The 23383-nt window shown below is 33.9% G+C and overlaps 2 protein-coding genes and 1 long non-coding RNA gene across 4 annotated transcripts in view; 2 read left to right on the top strand and 1 right to left on the bottom strand.

The window, feature by feature from the left end:
- The window catches only part of LOC121368274 (regulator of nonsense transcripts 2-like), a 66220-nt gene extending 45394 nt beyond the window's left edge, over positions 1-20826 (top strand). Inside the window, exons 20-40 of one of the 2 annotated variants that reach the window (XM_041492931.1) lie at positions 150-258; positions 1197-1254; positions 1923-1978; positions 2473-2589; positions 2862-3047; positions 4348-4389; positions 6625-6726; positions 7208-7267; positions 7633-7771; positions 8018-8154; positions 8476-8659; positions 10139-10228; positions 11349-11461; positions 13533-13601; positions 14029-14124; positions 14496-14583; positions 15033-15103; positions 15725-15787; positions 16640-16718; positions 18180-18291; positions 18881-20826. In XM_041492931.1, the coding sequence (XP_041348865.1) occupies positions 150-258; positions 1197-1254; positions 1923-1978; positions 2473-2589; positions 2862-3047; positions 4348-4389; positions 6625-6726; positions 7208-7267; positions 7633-7771; positions 8018-8154; positions 8476-8659; positions 10139-10228; positions 11349-11461; positions 13533-13601; positions 14029-14124; positions 14496-14583; positions 15033-15103; positions 15725-15787; positions 16640-16718; positions 18180-18291; positions 18881-18983 (2074 nt within the window). In that variant the 3' untranslated portion in view covers positions 18984-20826. Of the gene's footprint in view, positions 1-149; positions 259-1196; positions 1255-1922; positions 1979-2472; positions 2590-2861; positions 3048-4347; positions 4390-6624; positions 6727-7207; positions 7268-7632; positions 7772-8017; positions 8155-8475; positions 8660-10138; positions 10229-11348; positions 11462-13532; positions 13602-14028; positions 14125-14495; positions 14584-15032; positions 15104-15724; positions 15788-16639; positions 16719-18179; positions 18336-18880 lie in introns of both variants that reach the window. The other variant, XM_041492932.1, reaches the window with a different exon arrangement.
- Positions 20827-21698: 872 nt separating this feature from the next.
- Positions 21699-23383, bottom strand: part of LOC121368276 (quinone oxidoreductase-like protein 2 homolog) — a 26591-nt gene continuing 24906 nt past the window's right edge. The window contains exon 9 of the mRNA XM_041492933.1: positions 21699-22046. Coding sequence (XP_041348867.1) covers positions 21978-22046 — 69 coding nt within the window. The 3' untranslated portion in view covers positions 21699-21977. The remainder of the gene's footprint in view (positions 22047-23383) is intronic.
- The window catches only part of LOC121368277, a 1335-nt gene continuing 356 nt past the window's right edge, over positions 22405-23383 (top strand). The window contains exons 1-2 of the long non-coding RNA XR_005957496.1: positions 22405-22501; positions 22535-23367. This is a non-coding gene — a long non-coding RNA (uncharacterized LOC121368277). The remainder of the gene's footprint in view (positions 22502-22534; positions 23368-23383) is intronic.

The raw sequence follows: 23383 nt of genomic DNA, 5'->3' as shown, positions 1-23383 counted from the left end.
ACATCACAGTGGAGGCAACTAAACAGAACAGTCTCAAGTAAATTGATGTCCATATACAATCATTTCATTTAGAAATAAATTGTTTGTTACATTTAGAATCCTTGTACTAGCATTCTGTGTTTAACCTTTGCTGTTTTTATTCTTTTCAGATACGACTTGTTACCGTTTTATGCAAGATTAGTCGCCATTTTGTACCCGTGCATGCCAGACGTGGCCAATGACCTGCTGCAGTACCTCAAGGGAGACTTCAGATGGCATGTAAGGAGTTCAGTCTCAGTCTCATAAACCAGTTACCACATATTAGCAAATTTATGTCACAAGTGAAATAATGTTCACTTGTCACAAGCTTTAGTGAGTGACAAATGAAAAATATTTGACTTGGAACATAAATTTGATAATAACTGCTAATGAGTTTGTTATTCTATTTATTACCTCAGCTATTTGTTTCTCTGGAAGCCTTTATTTTCGATGTCCATGCATGAACATGTATACAGAAAATGTAAGTATTTTATTCACATTCATGGAAAATTGAAAACAAAAAGTTCTGTTTATTCTATTTCTAAAAATCTGTAATGAATTGTACTAAAATACTATTTATTTACACATTTAACAATAAAAACTGGGAGGCGTAAATGCAAACTCTCTAAACTATGTGATACCCTTGTGTATGTTTGTCAAATCGTGATGACATCATAATTCATATTTAGTACGAACAAAGTCATTGGTTTGTAAGTGTTGAATTGTCCATTAATATTGTACGTTAACACCAATGCATAATAATTTCTCAGTGATAAATTAAGATTTTTATTTCCACGGTTATGAGTCCATTAATATTGTACGTTACACCAATGCATAATAATTTCTCAGTGATAAATGAAGATTTTTATTTCCATGATTGTGAGTGACCGCTGGGGTAATAAAATGGATACCTCATTATTTCAGATTTAATTATGGCATTTTGTAGTTAAACATAACCAGAAAACATACACTGCATTATTAAACTACATCAATTTGAACAATAGTTTTATTTACAAAGCTGCAAATTAATTTTTTTTAAATCAGTTATGTAAATTTTAGCTTGCACTTAATTTTAATCATTACTGTGTTAACTAACCTGATAATCTGAAAAACATATTTTACCCATGGCATTGTTGGTTTCTAATTTTTTTTATGAAGGCATGTTTTCTGGTTTTCAGATGAGGAAGAAAGATCAGATTAACATCGAGTCCAAGCTGAAGACTGTCAGATTTATTGGTAAAGTCAAAATATGTATTACACTATTATAATTTTGACTCATTAAATGAATGTGAAGATCGTTTCGGTAATTTGGTTATTTGGGCATAGGTACAACGTCACAATTCATGCAGTGTGCTCTCAGAATAAATGTTCAATTTAATTTTTGTAACTTTTTTTTTTTTTACTTTTTCCTATCTACTAGTTGAGATGAGACAGGTTTCATAAACATAGCTGTTAACGGTTCTTCTTTAAGTTATTATTGCAATATTAAAAAGAAAAAAATTGGATGTCAAACATTTGGTAATTCTGACTTAGTCTTAGAGAGAAAACATTTTTCCATCAGTAGCTGGAACATGCAATAGCTCATTGGGCCCACCAGTGGGGATCGATCCTAGACCGACTGTGCATCAGGCGAGCATTTTGCCACTGGGAAACGTCCCGTCCCTATTAAAAAGAAAACAAACAAAAAAGGTCAACTTTTTCTGTAAATTTTATTGGTGACTTAATGTGCACACTGGCTCTGTTTTGAAATTTGTAAAATGGTTTAAAACATCTTGAACATTCTTATATTTTAAAATAATTAATTGCCGACAGTACTGACTGAAGAAGATGCCGCTTGGGGTTATATGGAATTGAGAGGTTATGGTGGTTTTATTAACAATAATGGAATTTATGTTTGTTCACAGGTGAATTGGTGAAATTCAAGATGTGTCCTAAATCAGAAGCACTTCATTGTATAAAGGTTTGTTGTTTGTATCTGCAAATATCTTTATCACATTGTATCACATTAGAACATGCTTTTTTTTTACGAATTAGAAGGTTGGGTTTTTTTTCTTAAAAGTCCTCTTCCATTGTTGCAAGAGGCATATTTTGCTGTTTTTACATTAATTAGTGATAAATACTATAAACTAATTTATCATCCTCTGAAGATTTTATAATTGAAAAATTATGCTTAGTCTAGTTAATGCAGTTATTTGGTAGTAATGTTTTATGGTATATAAATGAAGATATAATCTTTACTTTACAAAAAGCACAACTAATATATAGTTTTGAAAGAGCTCTTTTACACCCTTTGATACTTTGAAACAGCTTTGTTTTCAAACATGGTTAAATCGACTGATTTTATCACTAGACTGAAATATGTTGTATTATCAGTATTAATATTTACTGGTCGATGCCGGTGACTTACATACACCAGTGAAGTCATATCACAGATACATATGTTGTTTGTTTCAGATGCTGATGTTTGATTTCTCTCATCACAACATTGAAATGGCCTGCGCTCTGCTGGAAGCCTGTGGGCGCTTTCTTTACAGATCTCCAGATTCTCATCACAGGACAAAAGTCTACCTCGTAAGATCATTAATAAACATTTTAAAAACAACTGTCCACTGCTATTTTTTATTATAAATCCATGTCTGCCAGGTAAAGGAGGCTTTATTTTCTAGATTAATCATGTCGTGTTGTGACCTCAAATGATAAATCAAAAGTATCCATTCGGTTAATGTTTTAAAAAATTAAGTATTGTTTAATTATTTATTTCAAGATAAAATAATATTTTTTTTTAATTTGCTACTCACCTTAAAATTGCGTCATTGTATTTTATTTTAATTTTAAATTCACAGGAAGTGATGATGCGCAAAAAGGTAGCTCTTCATCTGGGCACACGCTACACAACAATGATTGAGAACGCCTATTTCTACAGCAACCCACCAGATGTGCAGGAGATCAAACGCAAAGTGCGACCTCCCATTCATGAATATATTAGAAAACTCTTGTATAAGGACTTGTCTAAAGTGACCACTGAAAAGGTTAATTGTTCTTCTTCATTAATACTACATTCTGGGTTTTTGCTGATTTTGTTAATTGTTATAAAAATAATCTCTGTTTGTAACACCACTGGATATTTTCTCTTCCAGCCAGTACTGGTAAGCATGATCCTGTATAGTCCAGAGAAAGCAGGAGGTGTGTGTTAAAAAAGGAGATTTTGTCAAAAAGCAGGAGATTTTTTAAATGCACAGGATTTAACACAAGTTTTTAAAAAGTATTACACTACATAATGTCAACTACAATAAAATAATAAATTGGTATTACACAGGGCATTATGGTATTATTCAGAATGCATTATAGAAACTTAAAAAAAGGAGTTTTAGACTATTAACTACTCAAACAAAAAATCCTAGCTATGGCCCTGTTACACTTACAGATTACGTTGCATCATAGTTATTTGTTGTTTGTGAAAAATAGACCTAAGACAAATTTATATAAATCTTATAAATTAATATTCAGTTTTTACTATAATGAGGTACAGTGGTGTGGTACTTGTTTAAAATCATCATAACCATGCAATAAACATTGTATTTCCACTAACATAAGTAAAAGCTCATTACTGACACTGTATGAAATATACCAGAATTATACCTATTTCCATGAGTAAGTTTATGTCAAACACAAAATGTATTTAATTGTACAAAAATAATCCCTTGAAGTGTACTTTTGTTACCCAACATTTTACTGCACAAACCTACAAATCTAACTGATACAAGTATTGTTTATATAGCTAATTGGTCTTTTCGTTGTCTTATTTTGACCTGTGATTTTGACATTGTGTGGATTGATGCATGCGGTCGCTGTCAACTCTGGCACTTCCAGCCATAGAACTTTGCATTATGTAATCTAGTGAGAAGACATTTTACAAGTCCGAGCCGTTATTAGGACTAAATTGGATAGTTTTATATATGGCAACATTGAATGTTAATACACAGCCACAGTAGCTTGAATTTTTTTTATGCTTAAAAAATAACGATGTTCCGGGAAAAACATGATCAAGTACCGGGAGTCTCCCACGGAATCGGGGAGAGTTGACAAGTCTGTGTGTATGAAAACATCTCGCAACTTTTTATTAGCAGTGGGTTTCTTCTGTCATTAAGCAATGTATGGACTGTTTGCTAAATATTGATTTCCTTTTCATTATTTGAAGCTGCATAAGATACTAATTTTATACCAGTTATAGATTTACTGATTTAAACAATATAGTATCGTATTTGTATTACAAAAAGAATGAGAAAGACAATGTTAAGAGTCTAAATGGAGTTCATGTTGATATTCCAGGTGCTACGACAGATGAGAAAACTGGACTGGGATAATGTTGATGTAAGTAGGATATAAAAGGATATTAAATGCTGACAGTGACAGTTTTAATTTTGTAATTAGTTCATGTCTCAAATGAAATAACTTTATTTATCAAATTTAATATTACATGCGAGACTTACATGTGATACAAAATAGTAGTGGGTTCAGTACTATAAATATTACCCATTAAGAGCCCTTACAGTTTGCCTCGCTTGATGTGCAGTCGGTCTGGGATCGATCCCCGTCTGTGGGCCCATTGGGCTATTTCTCGTTCCAGCTAGTGCACCACGACTGGTATATCAAAGGCCAGGGTATGTACTACCCTGTCTGTGGGATGGTGCATATGAGAGATCCCTTACTGCTAGTCAAAAAGAGTAGCCCATGAGGTGGCAACAGTGGGTTTCCTCTCTCGTTATTTGTGTGGTCCTTAACCATATGTTTGACGCCATATAACCGTAAATAAAATGTGTTGAGTACATCGTTAACTAAAACATTTCTTTCTTCTTTTTTTTTACTAATAAAAGCTAAAGTAAAATGTTTTAATGTCATCATATTTAGTCCCCTACCAGTGCAACTGGAGGTGACTATAGGTTTCATCTGTCTGTCTGTCCATCTGTCTGTCCCACATACAGGTTTCCAGATGTTTCTTTTGAATGCCTTGAGAAATTTTTTGTATAGCTTTATCATGTACTGTTACAGATCAAGTTTGACTTCCATGGTGATTTACCCATTTTATGCTCTTGAACTTAGGAGATATGAAAATTAGTTTTTCGGACTTTTGTTTTGCAATGCCTGAAGATATTGAGATGAAATTTTTAATATTCCTTTATCATGTACTGTTACAGATCAAGTTTTAACTTTCATGGTGATTTACACACTTTTCACAGAGTATGGTGTTTGCATTTAGGAGATGTAGGGGACATGTATTGCTTTAGCAGTAATCTGATAATGCTTGTTTTTGTTACCAAAGCACATGGTGAGATGATACTGGTATAAGCATTTAATTTTAAAATACAAATCTTATGGCAAAGTCTATTTTTGCTGAATTAAACTGCTTTTACCTCAGTGTATATATATACTGGCAATCATAAGATAAAAAATAATACCAATTAAGAATTGACCTCTATTGTTTTGTTGATTCATGCAAACATGAACCAAAAAAACCCGATGTATGACTACTATTCCTTTGTCTGTGTCACAGTTTATTGCTTTTTTAATCTTTCATGTGTTTTCTTAAAAATATCTAAATATGGTTGCCTGTGTAATCCGCCAGTTCCTAATGACTAGTACTAGTTATGGGATGGGATGGTGCATATAAAACATCCCTTGCTGATAATTGAACAGAGTGGTGACAGCAGGTTTCCTCCCTCAATGTAAATAAAATATGTTGAGTGTGTCGTTAAATAAACCATTTTCTTCCTTCCATTCAGTTCATTGGGGCTTTTTCTCGTTCCAACCAGTGCCCCACCACTTGTCAAAGGCGGTGGTATGTGCTTTCCTGTCTGTGGGAATGTGCATATAAAAGATCCCTTGCTGCATTAAAGTCTGAACTAAATTGTTAACAACTACGATAAATTACTCTCCTACCTTTAATTACCGTTAGATTTCCCCCAGATTTTGTCCAGACATAAATCGTGGAAAAAAACACTACAATGACAGATTCCACCTTCGAGACTGTAACAATGTCACTGATATGAACTTCGCTGAGACCACATAGAACAAAATACATGCCGTTTTCTGCTGTCTGCCGTTTTGCTTGTTTATGGAATACTTTTCAAGAGGGGTTGATCGATATGACTTACTGTAACAATGTCATGACATGCGCTACGGTAGAGCACGCTCAACATGACGTCAGATTAATTACATCACATACTTAGGAGGCTTCCATCCCTCTTGAGAGTATTCCACAAAAAAAGCAAAATGGCAGATGGTGAAAAATTGGTTGTATTTTGTCCTAGGAGATCTTAACAAAGTCGATATAGGTGATATGGTTTCAGTCTAATACGTGGAATTCATGTCAGTGTAATTGGTTTTTCACAATTGATGTTTGGACAAAAAGTGGAGAAAATCAAACTAATTAAAGGTAGGAGAGTAATTTATTGTAGTTCGGACTTAGTCATCACGAAACCTGTTACATTTTTCCTATGTGTCAGAATTACCAAATTTTTGACATCTACTAGCTGAGGTATCAATTAATCAATGTGCTCTAGTGGTGTCATTAAACAAAACAAACTCTAGTGATGTTTTGATTTTCAGATTGCCTTCTACATAACCAAATGCTTGACCGCTGTTTGGAACATCCGCTATAACTCGGTTCACTGCGCTGCTAACCTGCTGGCCGGGCTGGCTCCATATCATGTAAGTTCAGCTTTGTCAGTGATGTACAGTGATAACATTTGGTGCTTTATGATTTGAAGGTTTATCAATAGTTACATGTGTTCTCAATTGTCACAGCTTAACTAGACAGTCTGATTGTGAAAGAGTATGTATGTCTAATGTTGGTCATGCTAATCGCTCTTTTTTTGTAACTATATTATATGACTCAAAGCTTTTACATACCAATTTTCCACAATAACAACCAGTCATTTATTGGTAATATGTAACCATTAAAAACAAGTTTCTTGCTTCAAGATTTAAATGCATTTTAATTGTGGATGAGAATTATATTCATATTGAGATTGTAGAACATTTGAGAGTGGATTTGACTTGACCATTGTTGATGTGGTTTAACTTGTACAGTTAAGAGTTACTGATTTTCTTTTAGACAGAGACTATTATTTGGACTATTTTGCCACATTAATCTACTTTTATTGTCATCTTTTTTCCTTTTTTTTATTAGGAGCATGTTGCTATTCAGGTTGTAGATGGAGTTTTGGAGGATATTCGCCTTGGCATGGAGGTAATTACATTAATAACAATATAGTTATACACTAACTTAATTTAGTCAAATGTATCAAATTAACTTTTTCTATAAAATTAATTGAAAACAAAAAGTAAAGTCATACAGGGTCAAAATTGGCTGAAATTCCTGTTGGACATTTGGTACGGTAAGCTACTAATTGTACCGGACCGAATCAAAACCTGCCAGACCAAACATAATCATAAAGTATAAATGCATGTACGACAGGCAAAAATATCTCCTTGCCCCGTGGTATTACGGTCGGGATGGCTTTTTTTTTCAAACCATGTGATATCTGCAGGTAATGGCAAAGACTGCCCAAAAATCTCGATTTATGCTAATTGATCAAAATATTATTTTTCTAGGTGAATCATCCAAAGTATAACCAGCGTCGTGTTAGCTGTATCAAGTACTTGGGTGAACTTTACAATTATCGCATGGTCGAGTCGTCTGTGATTTTCAAGTCCCTCTATTCTTATATTACGTTTGGAGTGTCCACAGATGGTGAGTATCATTTAAATTATTTCTGATAAAATATTTTAATATTAATTATATCAAATTGTATGAAAAGAATGTTTTAATTAAATTTATATTTGAGAATTGTTTGAAAATGTTTTTGTAAAATTGATATTAGTCATTTCCCATTAATTTATATGTTTTCAGTGTGAGAATTTGTTTTTGTCTCGGTGTACAGATGGTTAAAAATAAAGTTGTATTGTAGTAATACATGTATGACGTTCTTGTTTGCAGATGTTGCCTATCTGCTGGATCCACCAGAACACCTGTTTAGAATCCGTCTTGTCTGTGTTCTGCTAGAGACCTGTGGACAATATTTTGACAAAGGATCTAGCAGGAAAAAGCTGGACTGTTTCCTGGCATATTTCCAGGTACATTTCCCTCAAAATTAAGAATACTTTTCACTCAAATTATAATTTCCTCAACAACGTTCACAAGAACATGATTTCATGAAAATATTCCTATGAATCATTTATGCATGTCTAATGAGAGATAGTCCAAGACTGGATTCACCTTGAAAATTAAAAAAAATCATTATTTGACAGTCATGACATTTTAGTATATTTGTTAATTCCAAATAATAAACAGCTATTTTGTTCTGATGACATATTTTATTTTATCAGTATAGTTGGTGACTGAAAATATATGTTTTTGTAATTTTTGTGTGATTACAAAATCTAAATGCTTTTTAGAGATACTATTGGATCAAAAAGATAGACCCTATATGGAATGAATTTCGTCCATTTCCCCGTGATGTTGACAACTTGATGCACGATACTCTTGAGACAGTGCGACCTAAACTTCACATTTGTCAGAGTTACGAGGAAGCAGTACAGGCAGCTGAGGACATCGAGAAGGAATACAAGTCTAAGATAGGTAACTAATATGACATTAATAATGGAAAAAGAATACAAGTCTAAGATAGGTAACTAATATGACATTAATAATGGAAAAAGAATACAAGTCTAAGATAGGTAACTAATATGACATTAATAATGGAAAAAGAATACAAGTCTAAGATTGGTAACTAATACGACATTAATAATGGAGAAGTAATACAAGTCTAAGATAGGTAACTAATACGACATTAATAATAATGGAGAAGTAATACAAGTCTAAGATAGGTAACTAATACGACATTAATAATGGAGAAAGAATACAAGTCTAAGATAGGTGACTAATACGACATTAATAATGGAAAGAAAGAAGATACAAGTCTAAGATAGGTAACTCTAAGATACGACATACGACATAATAATGGAAAAAGAATACAAGTCTAAGATTGGTAACTAATACACATTAATAATGGAAAAAGAATACAAGTCTAAGATAGGTGACTAATACGACATTAATAATGGAGAAAGAATACAAGTCGACATTAATAATGGAGAAAGAATACAAGTCTAAGATTGGTAACTAATACGACATTAATAATGGAGAAGTAATACAAGTCTAAGATAGGTAACTAATACGACATTAATAATAATGGAGAAGTAATACAAGTCTAAGATAGGTAACTAATACGACATTAATAATGGAGAAAGAATACAAGTCTAAGATAGGTGACTAATACGACATTAATAATGGAGAAAGAATACAAGTCTAAGATAGGTAACTAATACGACATTAATAATGGAGAAAGAGTACAGGTTTAAGATGGGTAACTCGTACACAATTTATAACTGAGAAAGAGTACAGGTTTAAGATAGGTAACTAATACAACATTTATAACAGAGAAAGAATACATGTCTAAGATCGGTAACAAATACATTTATAACGGAGAAAGAATACATGTCTAAGATCGGTAACAAATACATTTATAACAGAGAAAGAATACATGTCTAAGATCGGTAACAAATACATTTATAACGGAGAAAGAATAAAAGTTTAAGATAGGTAACTGATACGACATTCGAGATTCATAATAGAGAAAAGTAGATTTTAGAAAAATGTGTTTTCAACACATATATTTGATGCAGTAAAAAGATTACGGCTCTACAACCAGTCCAGCCAATTTAATAGTTAACAAGGGCCATTATATGTATTACAAAATACCTGTCTTAATTATTCAAATCTGATTGTAAATTTAATGAAGGCAAAAAACCAAAACATCAATGCATCACATTCAGTCAGAATTTTCTGTACTTGCATTTTCAAGCTCTGTTAAATCAGTTTGGTATTCTTCAATATATTCTTAAAAGTGGGTATTTTATTTCATTGGTGTGTCTGGTTGTGAGTACAGTTTAAGAAATTTGTTTTGGGTATACAAATTAAAATAACAATAAAGTATTTCAGAACATCATTTGTGCATTTGATGAGGCATCAGGAATGATTGTTTTAAATGTCTGTTCCCAGCTTCGTTGTTGCCCGTGTTTGTGTCTGGCGATGAAAGCTCCGATGTGGACGAGGACGGTCTTGGTACGATACAGGAGGGAGAAGAAGACAGTGAGTTTGTAGGGAGTGCTAACAGAACATCTGCAGACACCTCACACAATAAAACCACTCATCGTAGTTTAGTATTATTTAGTCACTGCACAATTCACAGCTAGCTCTGTTATGTTCCAAACATTGCTTGAACCATTTCCATTTTGAGTCCCACTTTCCTTTGTTTCCTTTGAATTCCATTCAATTTGGCTGATCTGACAACCCCTCCTATCTTTCAACTTCTTTCGCTGTGCACCTCCACATCCCAGTCTTTGTCCCTCGAACTATGACATGTGCTTGTCTCTTGTGGCCATCCGTGCCACACACCTGCCATTTTGAATCGGCTCTTTGTAGTGGGCTTAGTCTGACATCTTAAGGAGAGTGTTCAGTGGTTACTTCACCTTCTTACAGTTACACATTACAACTATAATGTACAGGTAGTAAACTTGGCTATTGACTTGAGAAGTATACTGTAGATCCAGAAATTAGCACGTCTGTAAATTAATGCGAGTGACAGTGGGCAGACTAAAATGCTCCATGAAATTAATGCAAGTGGCCTACCTTTGAAATATTACTTTCCTAATAACACACGTCTGTACTTTTTTTTAAAATCTGAGTTACAGGAGTATTCAATGTGATCAACTCTCTAACATGTCTGTGTACACATCAATTAACCTGTTCAGTCCCTAGTGTTTTTGGTGAGATCAACTCGAAGCATATCTTTGTTTGTTTTAATAGTGGCTTGGTATAGCTGAACTCTTCCCTGATTTTAGTCTCACTTAGAGAGTTCTCAACCTTTGAGCTTCTAGCTCCCTTAGGGATGACCGATAACATGCGTATAGCTAACTACCAAACAGAAATAAATAAGTCATATTATTAATGCGAATAACATGGCCTTGCATTTTTCACATTAATGTTATAATCGCATTAATTTCAGGATCTACAGTGTCTAATGAACAAAGTTAAATACTAGTCCAAAAATGTAGTAATTAAAAATTCCAAATTTTATTTTGTATTCAAAAAAGAAGGTAATAAATAATCACTAAATACAGCAATCTGCATATTGATGCCTTATGATATATTAATTGTACAGGTTTATCAAAGTGATGATCATGTTCTTTTTCATGATACAATTATTTAGTGGACGAATTGAGTGAGAGTTTGTCTCAGGTGAATCTGGGTGAGGGCAGTGAACCGAGTCTGGAAGAGAATAGTGGACGCAGTCGCAGTCGAACGGGTAGCCAAAATGTTGAGGTACTTCACTTGGTCACTTCTAAACGGGGTCGTTTTTATCAAATGTAAACGTGTGTCTTTATTTAGATGTGGGGATGGAATTTAACTCAGTCGGTTGAGTGCTCGCTTGAGGTGCTTGCGTCGTAGGATTGAACCACCTCTGTGGATCCATTCAACTGATTGGTTTTTTTTCCTTTCAACCAGTGCACTACAACTGGTCAAAGGCGGTGGTTTGTGCTTACCTGGAAAAGTGCATATAAAAGATCCCTTGCTATATTAGGAAAAATGTAGCAGGTTTCTTTTGATGACTACGTGTCAGAATTACCAAATGTTTAAAATCCAATAGCCAATGGTTAATTAATCAATGTGCCATAGTGGTGTTGTTAAACAAAACTAACTTTAACTTTTTTATTTATATGGTTATACAAACAGTTAAATTATATAACATTCTGTCAGATATTAAAAAATATCAATGAAACAATAGTTCTTTCAGTCAGAAATGAAAATGAAAGTCAGATTGTTTTATTGCCACAATAGAAGATGTTTATTCACTCAAGTGATGTTCCTTAACAAAAATTACATTTTTTATTAGTCGGTAACACAGATTACACTTGGCTGTACAGCGAACTTGTGTATTTTCACTGTAGTGACATCATGTATGAAGATAACATCATTGCTTTGTTTCATGGTTTACAATGTGTTTGTGGTATGTTTTCTTCAGGGATGTGAGAGCTATGCAGAAACGCGTAAATGCGCTTTTCCATTTCGTCTCTAAAAACAAACAAAACATGATGTTCAGTACTGTTGACCACACACGGTTCATTTGCATGTTTTCACGGTTTCAAGTTTATGATGTGTGCCTTATATTATAAGTTATAACCAGTTTAGATTTGTTAGCATTGAATACAATTTTTAGCAGTTCCAGGGGCTGCAAACAATTTTCCTTCAGGGGCACTTGAGCGGCCCCTGGACCCCGGCAGCAGTAAACTTTTTTGTTCCAGCCCCTCTCACATCCCTGTTTCTTAGAATAAAGGTAAAATAATGAAAGTTGTACACAGATAATAAATAGAAAAATTCAGGATATTTGTCAGATATGTTTAATACTTCATCTCGTAATTGTTTACAAGTGCGACGTGTGTCATACGATTGCAGAGTTCATTCAATAAGATATAAATCATATTTAACACAAAAACCTGAAATACCCTTTATTTATTCATATGATATTTTGTTAGTTCTGTTACAGTAATACTTGCTGTAGATGTAAAGTGGATACTGTGTTTTATTATTGAAATTGTTTTTCAATTTGTTAAGTTTTTATAAGTCACTTAGTAGATTTGATTTACAGCAGAAATGTAGTTCAGCTTGTTCTGTGCATTTGTGTATGGGGTGGGATTTAGCTCAGTTGGTTGAATGCTTGCCTGAGGTGCTTGTGTCGCAGGATCGAACCACGGTAGTGGATCCATTCAGCTGATTGGGTTTTTTTTTCCTTCCAACCAGTGCACCACAACTGGTCAAAGGCTGTGGTATGTGCTTTCCTGTCTGTGAGAAAGTGCATATAAAAGATCCCTTGCTGCATTAGGAAAATGTAGCGGGTTTCCTCTGTTGACTAGGAGTCTGAATTACCAAATGTTTGACATCCAATAGTCGATGATGAATTAATCAATGTGCTCTAGTGGTGTCATTAAAACCCCCCAACTTTTTATTATTATTTAAGGATTGTCTGTTATTTCTTTTACGTTCATCAGGGTATGAACAAAAAAGTTTGCGGATGATTTTTTGTTCATACCCAGATGAACGTAAAAGAAATAACAGACAATACTCATAATTAAATTTGAATCATACATGCTAATAATAACACTAAAACGTCATACTTTATTTTGAATTATTTTTTATCCATAAACAATAATGCTCATTAAGACAACTTGCCCATATAAAATGACGTCATCACATATGACGTTCCCTGACGACGTAATTTTTACGTTCATAAAAAAATTAACACACTCCCGTTGCTACGTCTGGACCAATTGGATGACGTTACGTTGTAATGAATGTAACAGAAATTTAATTATTTTCTTTTGTGCACTCACTCTAGGGTGACGATCAAGATGATGATGTTGACGACTTGCTAGAATCGGCAGGAGAAGATGAGATGGATGACCAGGTACAAATAGATATATTAACACTGGTTTTAGTCTTTTATTATGTGCTGTATCATAGCCCAAATTTGATACTCGCTTTTCTCTTGTGTTAACAGATATTAGTGAAACTTTTGACCCAGATTCCTACAAGACTGTTTTTAAAATATTGTCTAGTTGATTACATGCAAAAATGTTTCTTTAGGTTGTTTTTTTATGTAATTCCATTTTACCTGGGGGTTTTCTCTAATCAAGCCAATTTCGAAATAACCATGTTAGACACCATACAGTTGTAGTTTAAAATGTGCTGAAGTGCCATTAAAGATATATTCCTTCCTTCTTTCCTTTTCATCTAGTGTGTTGTGTGCTGTATATTAGCTTGTGTAAATTCCTTCCTTTTTATGTTCTGGGTATTACCTTGTGTAAGGTACATATAAATGTGTTTAATTGAAGGTGACTCTTCTCACTGGTGGTCCCAAGCGGGCTCAGTGTCAGGAAGATGATGACTTTATGGCAGCTTTTGACAAGATGATGTCAGAAAATATTCAGGTGAAGGCAAAGTTGCTTTAAGTTTGTAAATATGTGTTGAATAGATACATTCTTGTCATATAATAGTTAGATCTTAACTGTGAAATGTACCTTCAATTGTTGCTTCATTTATTCTTAGAACTATAAAAGTAAGCTTCAAAACCTTTAATAATATATATATTAAAAAAACAACTATATTTCGATCTGTGTATAGATTGGTATTGTTTTATATGAGGAGTAATTATTACAGTCTAAACTTAGAATTGTTTTTTTTTAAGCATTTGTTACTGGAGGCTTTTTGTGTATTTTGAATAGTGAATACACTTGAAAGAATTGGACAGTGTATTTAGTTCTGATCCTCGAATGTTTCACTCTTCATGTATTGACTGCAGGCACGCACTCAGGAATCCCTCAAAGTACCTCCACTAGATATTGCTGTACCAATGCATCTGAAAGGGAAAAACAAAAAGGCAGGCACAGGTGAGAATTTGTTATGTATTTTAAACCAAGCTGTGAATTAACGAACTTATTTTAATTTTTGATTAATGTCTGATAGAGAAAATATTTCTGTTGCAACCAGATTAAATGGAAATGTATTGCTAGCTTTCTTACATCAGTAGAAATCCAAGAGTTTGATATTTATTATATGAGTGTATATGATTATTATTAATATTAAACAATGAAAATGTTTCTGGTTTGTAGGACACACTTGCTGTTTAGATGTGTAACGTCGTGTCTGGATTTGCTGCCACAAACTATCGACTGGTTCTGTTAATACAATTCTACAAATTACTCCACAATTAATAAATGTTCCTTTTTAATTTTACAAACGTTTTCCTTTGGGAGTGTAATCTTGTATTTATTTCTACATTTACTTTTCATGTTTTGTAAACATTTTGTAAGGAAATGGGACAAACTTGTGATTTCAGTTCTGACAGCCCATGAAGTACACAGTGCTATCAACTTCACCCTGATGACGAGAAGAGGCAACAAGCAGCAGGTGAGTGACAGTTACAATGTTGAGTACCACCCACATCTTATGCTGATTCATGATGCTGCATGTTCATTTGGGCTTTACAGTATTTAAATCTAAATTGAAGGCCATATTGAATTCTAATGTATTTCAAATTACACAAAATAATAATCAAGTTAAACTGAAAAATTACTCTCCTTTCCAAAGTTCATGGACTTGGGTTTCAAGATTCTGCAGCTTTCGTGGTCATAACTAGAGTTAAGTCATAATTGGCAATATTTCAGTTCTCAGGTAAACAAAACAGGAAAACTAAATATAGCGGTATCAGACAATGCAGTAATTTAAAAAAAAAAATATTAACTTATACAATTTTAGTTTTTATGCTAGAAGTCGAGTTACACATGACCAAGTATTGTAAAGCTTTTTTCACTCGTTAACCCTCGGAAAGACTCATAGTGATGTTCCCAAGTAATTTATTATTTCATTCCTCAGCTCTAGTTTTTGTAAATTATTGTTTGATGTTGGTTTTAAAACAAGTTTCATGCTACAGGCTAATTAATGTCTTCCTAAACTTGATAGCTTTGAAAAATAATTCTTTATAAAGATAAATTAGTCGCCATGAAAAACAAATTTTCTTTTTCCTTATAGTTCACTAACCTCAATGTGCCAATATCAGCTGAATTTGCTGCCAAGTTCAAGGAGCGAGAACAGGTGTGTATATTTTGTTTGAAGAAATGTATTTCTTAATGTCTCTTTTGTATTTGTAACCTGTTTGTATTTTCTTGTTTATCCATATGCATTCAGCTGAACCTTTTCATAGTTCTAATGTTCAAGTGTTCATAGAGTAAACGTTTAGCCAGGATAGTGTGTCTTAACTTTTTAATTGATCTAATGTTCAAGTGTTTATAGAGTTAACATTTAGCCAAGATAATGTGTTTTAACTTTATCATTGTTGTAATGTTCAAGTATTCATAGAGTTAACCTTTAGCCAGGATGACTTGTCTTGTTATATTTTAAAATAGATTTCTCTAGCAATATTTAAGAGCTAGTTTGATTATGATTGCATTTTTGACATTGTTATGGTGGTTTAACCTAAATCATGCTAAAAGATTAATTTGCCATTTAGTTTGAAATTCGTAATAGGTCCCATTTGGCTTAAAATTTCTTTCATTTGACATTACATTTTTCATTATGATCTAAGTTTCTTCATATGGATGAAAATGTTTGTGTACACATTGGTGTGTGTGTTTTTACGCTTTTGATCGGTCTGTTCATCACAGTAGTTACTGTAGTCTTATAGGTCAAGTTTATCAGTGATACACACACACTTACATGTCAAGTTTATCAGCGACACACTTGCATGTCAATTATTATCTGTGACACCCATTTTATGATATAAAGAACTGAGTTTGTAAAAATACAACAAGTCCAATGTTACTTACTGGTGTTATGAACTGAAGCCAGAGAGACTTGCATGTGAAGTATTATCAGTGACACACACACGTTTTGTGATATAGCTCTGTGTATCTTGACGTAGAGTAATTGCCATGTTATGACCTGCAGGCCGAGAGACTGGAGAAGGAGAAGATGAAGCAGGTCGTTCTGGGAATCCAGCAAAGACAAGAAGAGGAGGATTACCAAGGTAACAAGCTTGCTTTCTACCTACGGTCCGTATCTACACATTACGGCTTGGGTATTCTTTTAAATTACACCCAGAATTAATTTTAAAGTTTTTAAAACACTAAAACACTTTGATTTTTATACAACATTTTAAAATATACTTACCTTGATATTTGTATTGTATTTTTCCACACAACTCTTTACACTGTGGTTTTAGATAATTGTATAAATAATAATTTCATATACTTACCTTTTAGAACACCCAATAGCTGATGTGTATTTCTTGTGCTGCGGTGTCGTTAAACATTCATTCATTCCAAAACTAACAACTTGAAACAAGCCTGTTATAGCCATCTTAAAACATCAGCTTATTTTTTTTTAGTGTCTTTTTGAAGTTTTTAATGTCTTACGGGTATAAGCAACACTTGCAGGTGTTTGTTTTTACACTATCCTCCTAGTAGTACTGTGATGCATTTAGAGTGTTTAAAAGTCTTATGGCTATAAGCACTGGGGTGTTAACAGACCTAAGCCTTTCATTAGGAATTTCATTTCATTAAGTGTGCTGAAATTTTAATAAAATTTAGACATGACTGTGTTTAGCGTATTGCACACGATTCATTAGGATATCTTCAGAATGAAACTGAAAACTGAATTAGCATTATGATGACTATTTACAAATACCTTCTTTTTAACACTTTTTATTTATTTTTTATATATAACAAACATGATGATTTTTTATTTAAAAAAAAAAAAGGGAGTTGCCTTCATAGTTGAAAATCTCCACATTTTCCAAAATATTCTGTCTAGACAGAGAAAATTTGATACAGACTATATGAAAGTTAGTTTGTTTTGTTTAACAACACCACTAGAGCACATTAATTTATTAATCATCGGCTATTGGATGTCAAACATTTGGTCATTTTGACATATAGGCTCAAAGAGGAAACCCGCTACATTTTTTCATTAGTAGCAATGGATCTTTTATATGTACCATCCCACAAACAGGACATACCACGGCCTTTGATATACCAGTAGCAATAGTGCTCTGGCCAAATGGGCCCACCGACGATGATCGATCCCAAACTGACCGCGAATCAAGTGAGTGCCTTACCACTGGGTTACGTCCCGCCACAGACTATATGAAATGAATTGCAACTGACAAGAATGTATTATTGCGCCGGGTACTTGTGCTCATATCCGTTGAGGTGAAATTATGCCATATGGGTGTTGTTTCAGTTTCTCTGCATTATTAGTTCCCTACGGGTCCAACTAGAAGGGGCTATAGGTTTTATCTTGGTCCTGTCTGTCCGTCTGTCCGTCTGTCCATTTGTCCCACATATAGTTTTTCGGACCTTTTTTCGTAATGTCTCATTGGACTAGATCATTGCAATCTAAAGTTTTCTTTTATTGAACACAGACCCACTTTCCTTCCTTTATTGTAAACCATCCATTTTCTGCACTTTCATTTTCTTCCTCTTTTCAGAAATGCTGGCACAGTTAAACCGCCCAATGCCTTTGAACACGAACCGGGAAAGGAAAGTCCGTTACCATCACCCAAAAGGAGCCCCTGATGCAGATCTGATCTTTGGCTCGAAGTGAGTCTTGCAGTCTGCAGCTAGCATTTAATTATTAAACAAAGGTAGGATCTCGTGCCGATTGTTTTAATTCATAGTATGAATTTTATTTTGCACCATTTTCAGTGGATATGCAGTTATTTGATAAACCATTAAAATAGATGCACTGTGGTTTATTTTCACATCCTTTTTTACACAATCTTTCTATTAGTAGTAGTATAGTGTCAGGGTTTCTGCCAGAGGGTAAAACGGGTCTGGCGCCATATCCAAATTTTATTTGTTTAAATTAACCTTTTGACAAATTGTTTGACTTATCATTACTGTATGATTTTCTGAACCCTAACCCATTTTCTTTTTGGGGGAAGGCGCCCCCCCCCCCGCCTCCTGTCCACTGCGGTTGCATTCAGCACACACATTGTAAATATTCAATTCCATGCGCCATACTCAAAAATTTCTTTCTGGCAGAAACTCCCAAGTGTATTTCTAGTCAAGTGTCCCTACTTCCAATTAACAGGAAGTCCAGTTAACAGGAACTAGAATCCATGATTTGTTGTTGCTTTAATGTTGGAACAGTTTACAATTGATCCAAATGTGTTTGTTTTACTTTCAGAGAATGCTCAATGGGCACAAATGAATGGTCAAACCCAAAGACCATGCAACACAATCTGCCGTCCCGTGCAGAAACAGGAAACAAATCACCAAGCAACAGTTGAGAGAGAACTGGTTAATTGATTATGAAATTGAGACATGCAATCAAAGGAAGTGTTCTTGTCAACAAGTCTTATGCTGAAGCAGGCTGGGAAGACCTGCACTAAGATAAATGTGTTATTTAATGAAACGAGAATGACTGCTCTTTGTCAAATTGGACATGTTCAGAGCATACAGCATTTCTTTCAGGGATGGTCCTTGTTAAATTGAATTATTTTTTATTCTGATTTGCAATCTTACTATTGTTGTTGGGTTTTATAGTATTTTATTTGTTTAAAGCAGTCATTATCGGTGCATAGAGGTTAAAAACAATACTGATTGGGGTTTTATGTTTTTAAATCATGCATTACATTGTTATAGGCTAGCATGTCATAATGAGTTTTGTAGTTCACACAGGAATGATTCCGTGATAAGTTGCACTTTCCACTTTATTTTGTTGAATGTTGTATGCAATGCATACTGATGGAAGGAAGTACGGTAACACATAAATAGTAACAGCAGTAACTCTGTTGCTGGCAGTCAGTCGGACACCACTGACATTCAATCACACATCACGTGCTCCCTTATTTCTTTCCATCAATATATTAAGTTTGATTCAAAGCAGTTGTTTCCAGTCACTAAATTAGGTCTGGAAATGAGACAAGTACAGACATTTCTGTATGAGAAAAAGTATTTAAAATATCTCAAGGTGAGAGTGTGTACGTAACAATGCTATATAATCACTGGTGTGAAAATAAATAAATGTTAGTTCAGGTGACCAATATGAATAGATACCTGATATATGAATTAATTGTATACAACTGAAATAGACATTTATTGAGCCAGTACCCTGTACAAACTAACAGTATCCCTCATTAAAGCAGTCAGTTTATATATGTAACTTGAATTGAAAGTTTAGAATCAATCACCGACTACACTGCAAAGCCCATTATTCATTAAATTATACAAATTACCAAGATATTGGTATTAAGATTCATTTCTGATCTTCACTGAACAAAATGTTTCACACAATTGGAACTGCTTTAGAAGCCGATATAAAATTTGGTTTAAAAAAAAAGGGCAGGGTCTGCAACATTAATGTTATGTAGTTTGGGGGCACTGATAACAAGATTTAACACCTTGTACAAATGCAGACTTAATTACTGGACAAGAAAAAAGGGGGGGAGAGCTTGGGGCCCCACCTAAATCGATGATTGATGATATAATTGTTCTGGTTCACAATGAAAAAAATAGAACTGGCTAATTATTACTCTTGCCTGAAGAAGGTCATCTGTCTTCTTCAACACTGACGAGTTCAGGAGTGAGAGTGTAATAATTTCTTTATTATCCATATTATTTGTGTTATTTTTTTTTGTGAATAACAAGGACTGTGTCAAAATGTTTCAACCACAACTAGAAGGAGACCACAAAATGATGTCATATTTCACATGCAGTCTCAGCTAGAACTGGGGAAACAAGGTCATGTTATGACATCACTTCCCAAAATTACATCATTACACTCGTTATTACACTAATCCTAGTATCCAGGTAGTGCAAAAAATCAACTATTGCAGCTTCTTACCGCTAAATCACACTGCTTTTTGGAAAATTGAACATGGCTATACTGATGTTTGTGGTAGCTAAAATTAATTTTATGAGAAGTGAAAAAGGTGTGGAGTTAAGAAACAAGTGACCGACTTTAAGAATGTTTGTTGACTAAAATGGATTATAGAAAGTCTCATATGCATGAGTGGTCATAGTTACATGATATTTGTACATGGTCCAGTCTTTGTTTTATTTAAATGGCTCAGTATTTATTGTCTCCATTACAAATGTTCATTTTAAGAATAAAGAACATCTCTTGTTATACATGTTGTGTTCAGCTTTGTCATTTGGTATTTTCATTTTATCCGTTGACAAAGTGAAAAACAAAATCATTCCCTAGAAACAAACAGTATTTTGACAGGATGTATTTTCATTCAAAATAGAAATTAGTTAGATATAAATTGTGCATTACGAAATGTCATGGGGGAGGATGGAGGTGTTTATATTGTGCATTACGAAATGTCATGGGGGAGGATGGAGGTGTTTATATTGTGAATTATGTAATGTCATGGGGGAGGATGGAGGTGTTTATATTGTGAATTACGTAATGTCATGGGGGAGGATGGAGGTGTTTATATTGTGAATTATGTAACATTTACTGTCATTTTTGCATTTATTTCCATTTCTTAAACTATAAGTCATAGATAAATGAAATGTAGTTTATAGTTTCACCTATGGTTATTCATCACAATGCATAAGAATTGAACTTCCCATTTTAATTTTTTTGATTAATTAAAACATTTTTTAAAATGAACACCTTACAGATAAACTATCAATGACAGTGAATACATTTAAGGTATGTGAGACATTTAATTCTGCAGAATTGTTGTTATTTATAAAGTAAAATGCATTTTGTTCTTTAACAGATGATTTTCTATCTAGTATTTATTATAAACTGAAGAAATAGAAATGCAACCAGAAAATGCAATTATGTTGGCCAAATTATGTCATTATGACGGGCAAATCGGAAGAGGGGTACTGACATGCATTACATAATTTTAAAGGGGTGAGTGGTCTCAGGGTTACAAAACTTTACATGCGTGTGAGAATGTTATTAAAAAAATGCAGAATTTTGCATTCCTTAATTGTCACCCACACCCTATATCACTTGATCAACTTGTGACAATGTACACAGATTCTTGCAAATTTATTGTTTATTAAACCTGTTCAAGAATAAATATTTTACATTACTTATTTTTTCATTATTATTGAAAATATTCTTTTTGGCTTTTATGAACATAGACTAGCTTTGTTCCAGTCCGAGCTTTCATTTCACTTAAAATGCATCTAGTCTTCCACTTCCACACAGTCCCAACATCGGTATACAAAATAACTTGCTTCAGTTACGTCTTGTTATTCACTTCTGTTGTGAAGGTCACTTGACACAACTGCTGCTCGGCTATTGTTCATTGCAATTACTTCAGTTCAATGATCACTTTTCCCATTGATTTCCCTTGTAGTACATAATCAAAAGCTTCATTAATCTGGAACAAAAAATGTAAATGGTTACAATGAATGTTTATTGCAAGTAATTATTTGTAAAATATAACCTAATATTAGCTTGTACCCTAGTCCAAGTACTGTCGGAGAGCTAGACAACATTTGGACCGTTAAAATCACTCTCCACCATGGGAGACAACTCTATAATGAAGATGCAAAATTCTGCCAACCACGGATTAGTTATATTTTTCTACGTTTCGTAGATTAGCAGGAAAATTATGTCTTGTTTCATTTTCCATATGTGGTAAGGTTGTAATGTTCAACCATGTGATACAGAGTATGTGTGTTTGTTGTGTTGTGCACGTGGAAGTCACTGTATATGAGGTTATTTAGAGGTGGGTAAGTGTAGTAAGGTTGTAATGTTCAACCATGTGATACAGAGTATGTGTGTGTGTTGTGTTGTGCACGTGGAAGTCGATGTATATGAGGTTATTTAGAGGTGGGTATTAGCGTAGTAAGGTTGTAACTAGAGGTGGGTATTAGTGTAGTAAGGTTGTAATGTTCAACCATGTGATACAGAGTATGTGTGTTTGTTGTGTTGTGCACGTGGAAGTCACTGTATATGAGGTTATTTAGAGGTGGGTATTGGTGTAGTAAGGTTGTAATGTTCAACCATGTGATACAGAGTATGTGTGTTTGTTGTGTTGTGCACGTGGAAGTCACTGTATATGAGGTTATTTAGAGGTGGGTATTGGTGTAGTAAGGTTGTAATGTTCAACCATGTGATACAGAGTATGTGTGTGTGTTGTGTTGTGCACATGGAAGTCACTGTATATGAGGTTATTTAGAGGTGGGTATTGGTGTAGTAAGGTTGTAATGTTCAACCATGTGATACAGAGTATGTGTGTGTGTTGTGTTGTGCACGTGGAAGTCACTGTATATGAGGTTATTTAGAGGTGGGTATTGGTGTAGTAAGGTTGTAATGTTCAACCATGTGATACAGAGTATGTGTGTTTGTTGTGTTGTGCACGTGGAAGTCAATGTATATGAGGTTATTTAGAGGTGGGTAAGTGTTGTAATGTTCAACCATGTGATACAGAGTATGTGTGTTTGTTGTGTTGTGCACGTGGAAGTCACTGTATATGAGGTTATTTAGAGGTGGGTATTGGTGTAGTAAGGTTGTAATGTTCAACCATGTGATACAGAGTATGTGTGTGTGTTGTGCACGTGGAAGTCGATGTATATGAGGTTATTTAGAGGTGGGTATTAGTGTAGTAAGGTTGTAATGTTCAACCATGTGATACAGAGTATGTGTGTTTGTTGTGTTGTGCACGTGGAAGTCACTGTATATGAGGTTATTTAGAGGTGGGTATTAGTGTAG

The sequence above is a fragment of the Gigantopelta aegis genome, chromosome 3 (assembly GCF_016097555.1).
Source record: "Gigantopelta aegis isolate Gae_Host chromosome 3, Gae_host_genome, whole genome shotgun sequence".
NCBI classification, from domain to species: domain Eukaryota; kingdom Metazoa; phylum Mollusca; class Gastropoda; order Neomphalida; family Peltospiridae; genus Gigantopelta; species Gigantopelta aegis.
This window is presented reverse-complemented; position numbering and strand designations above follow the sequence as displayed.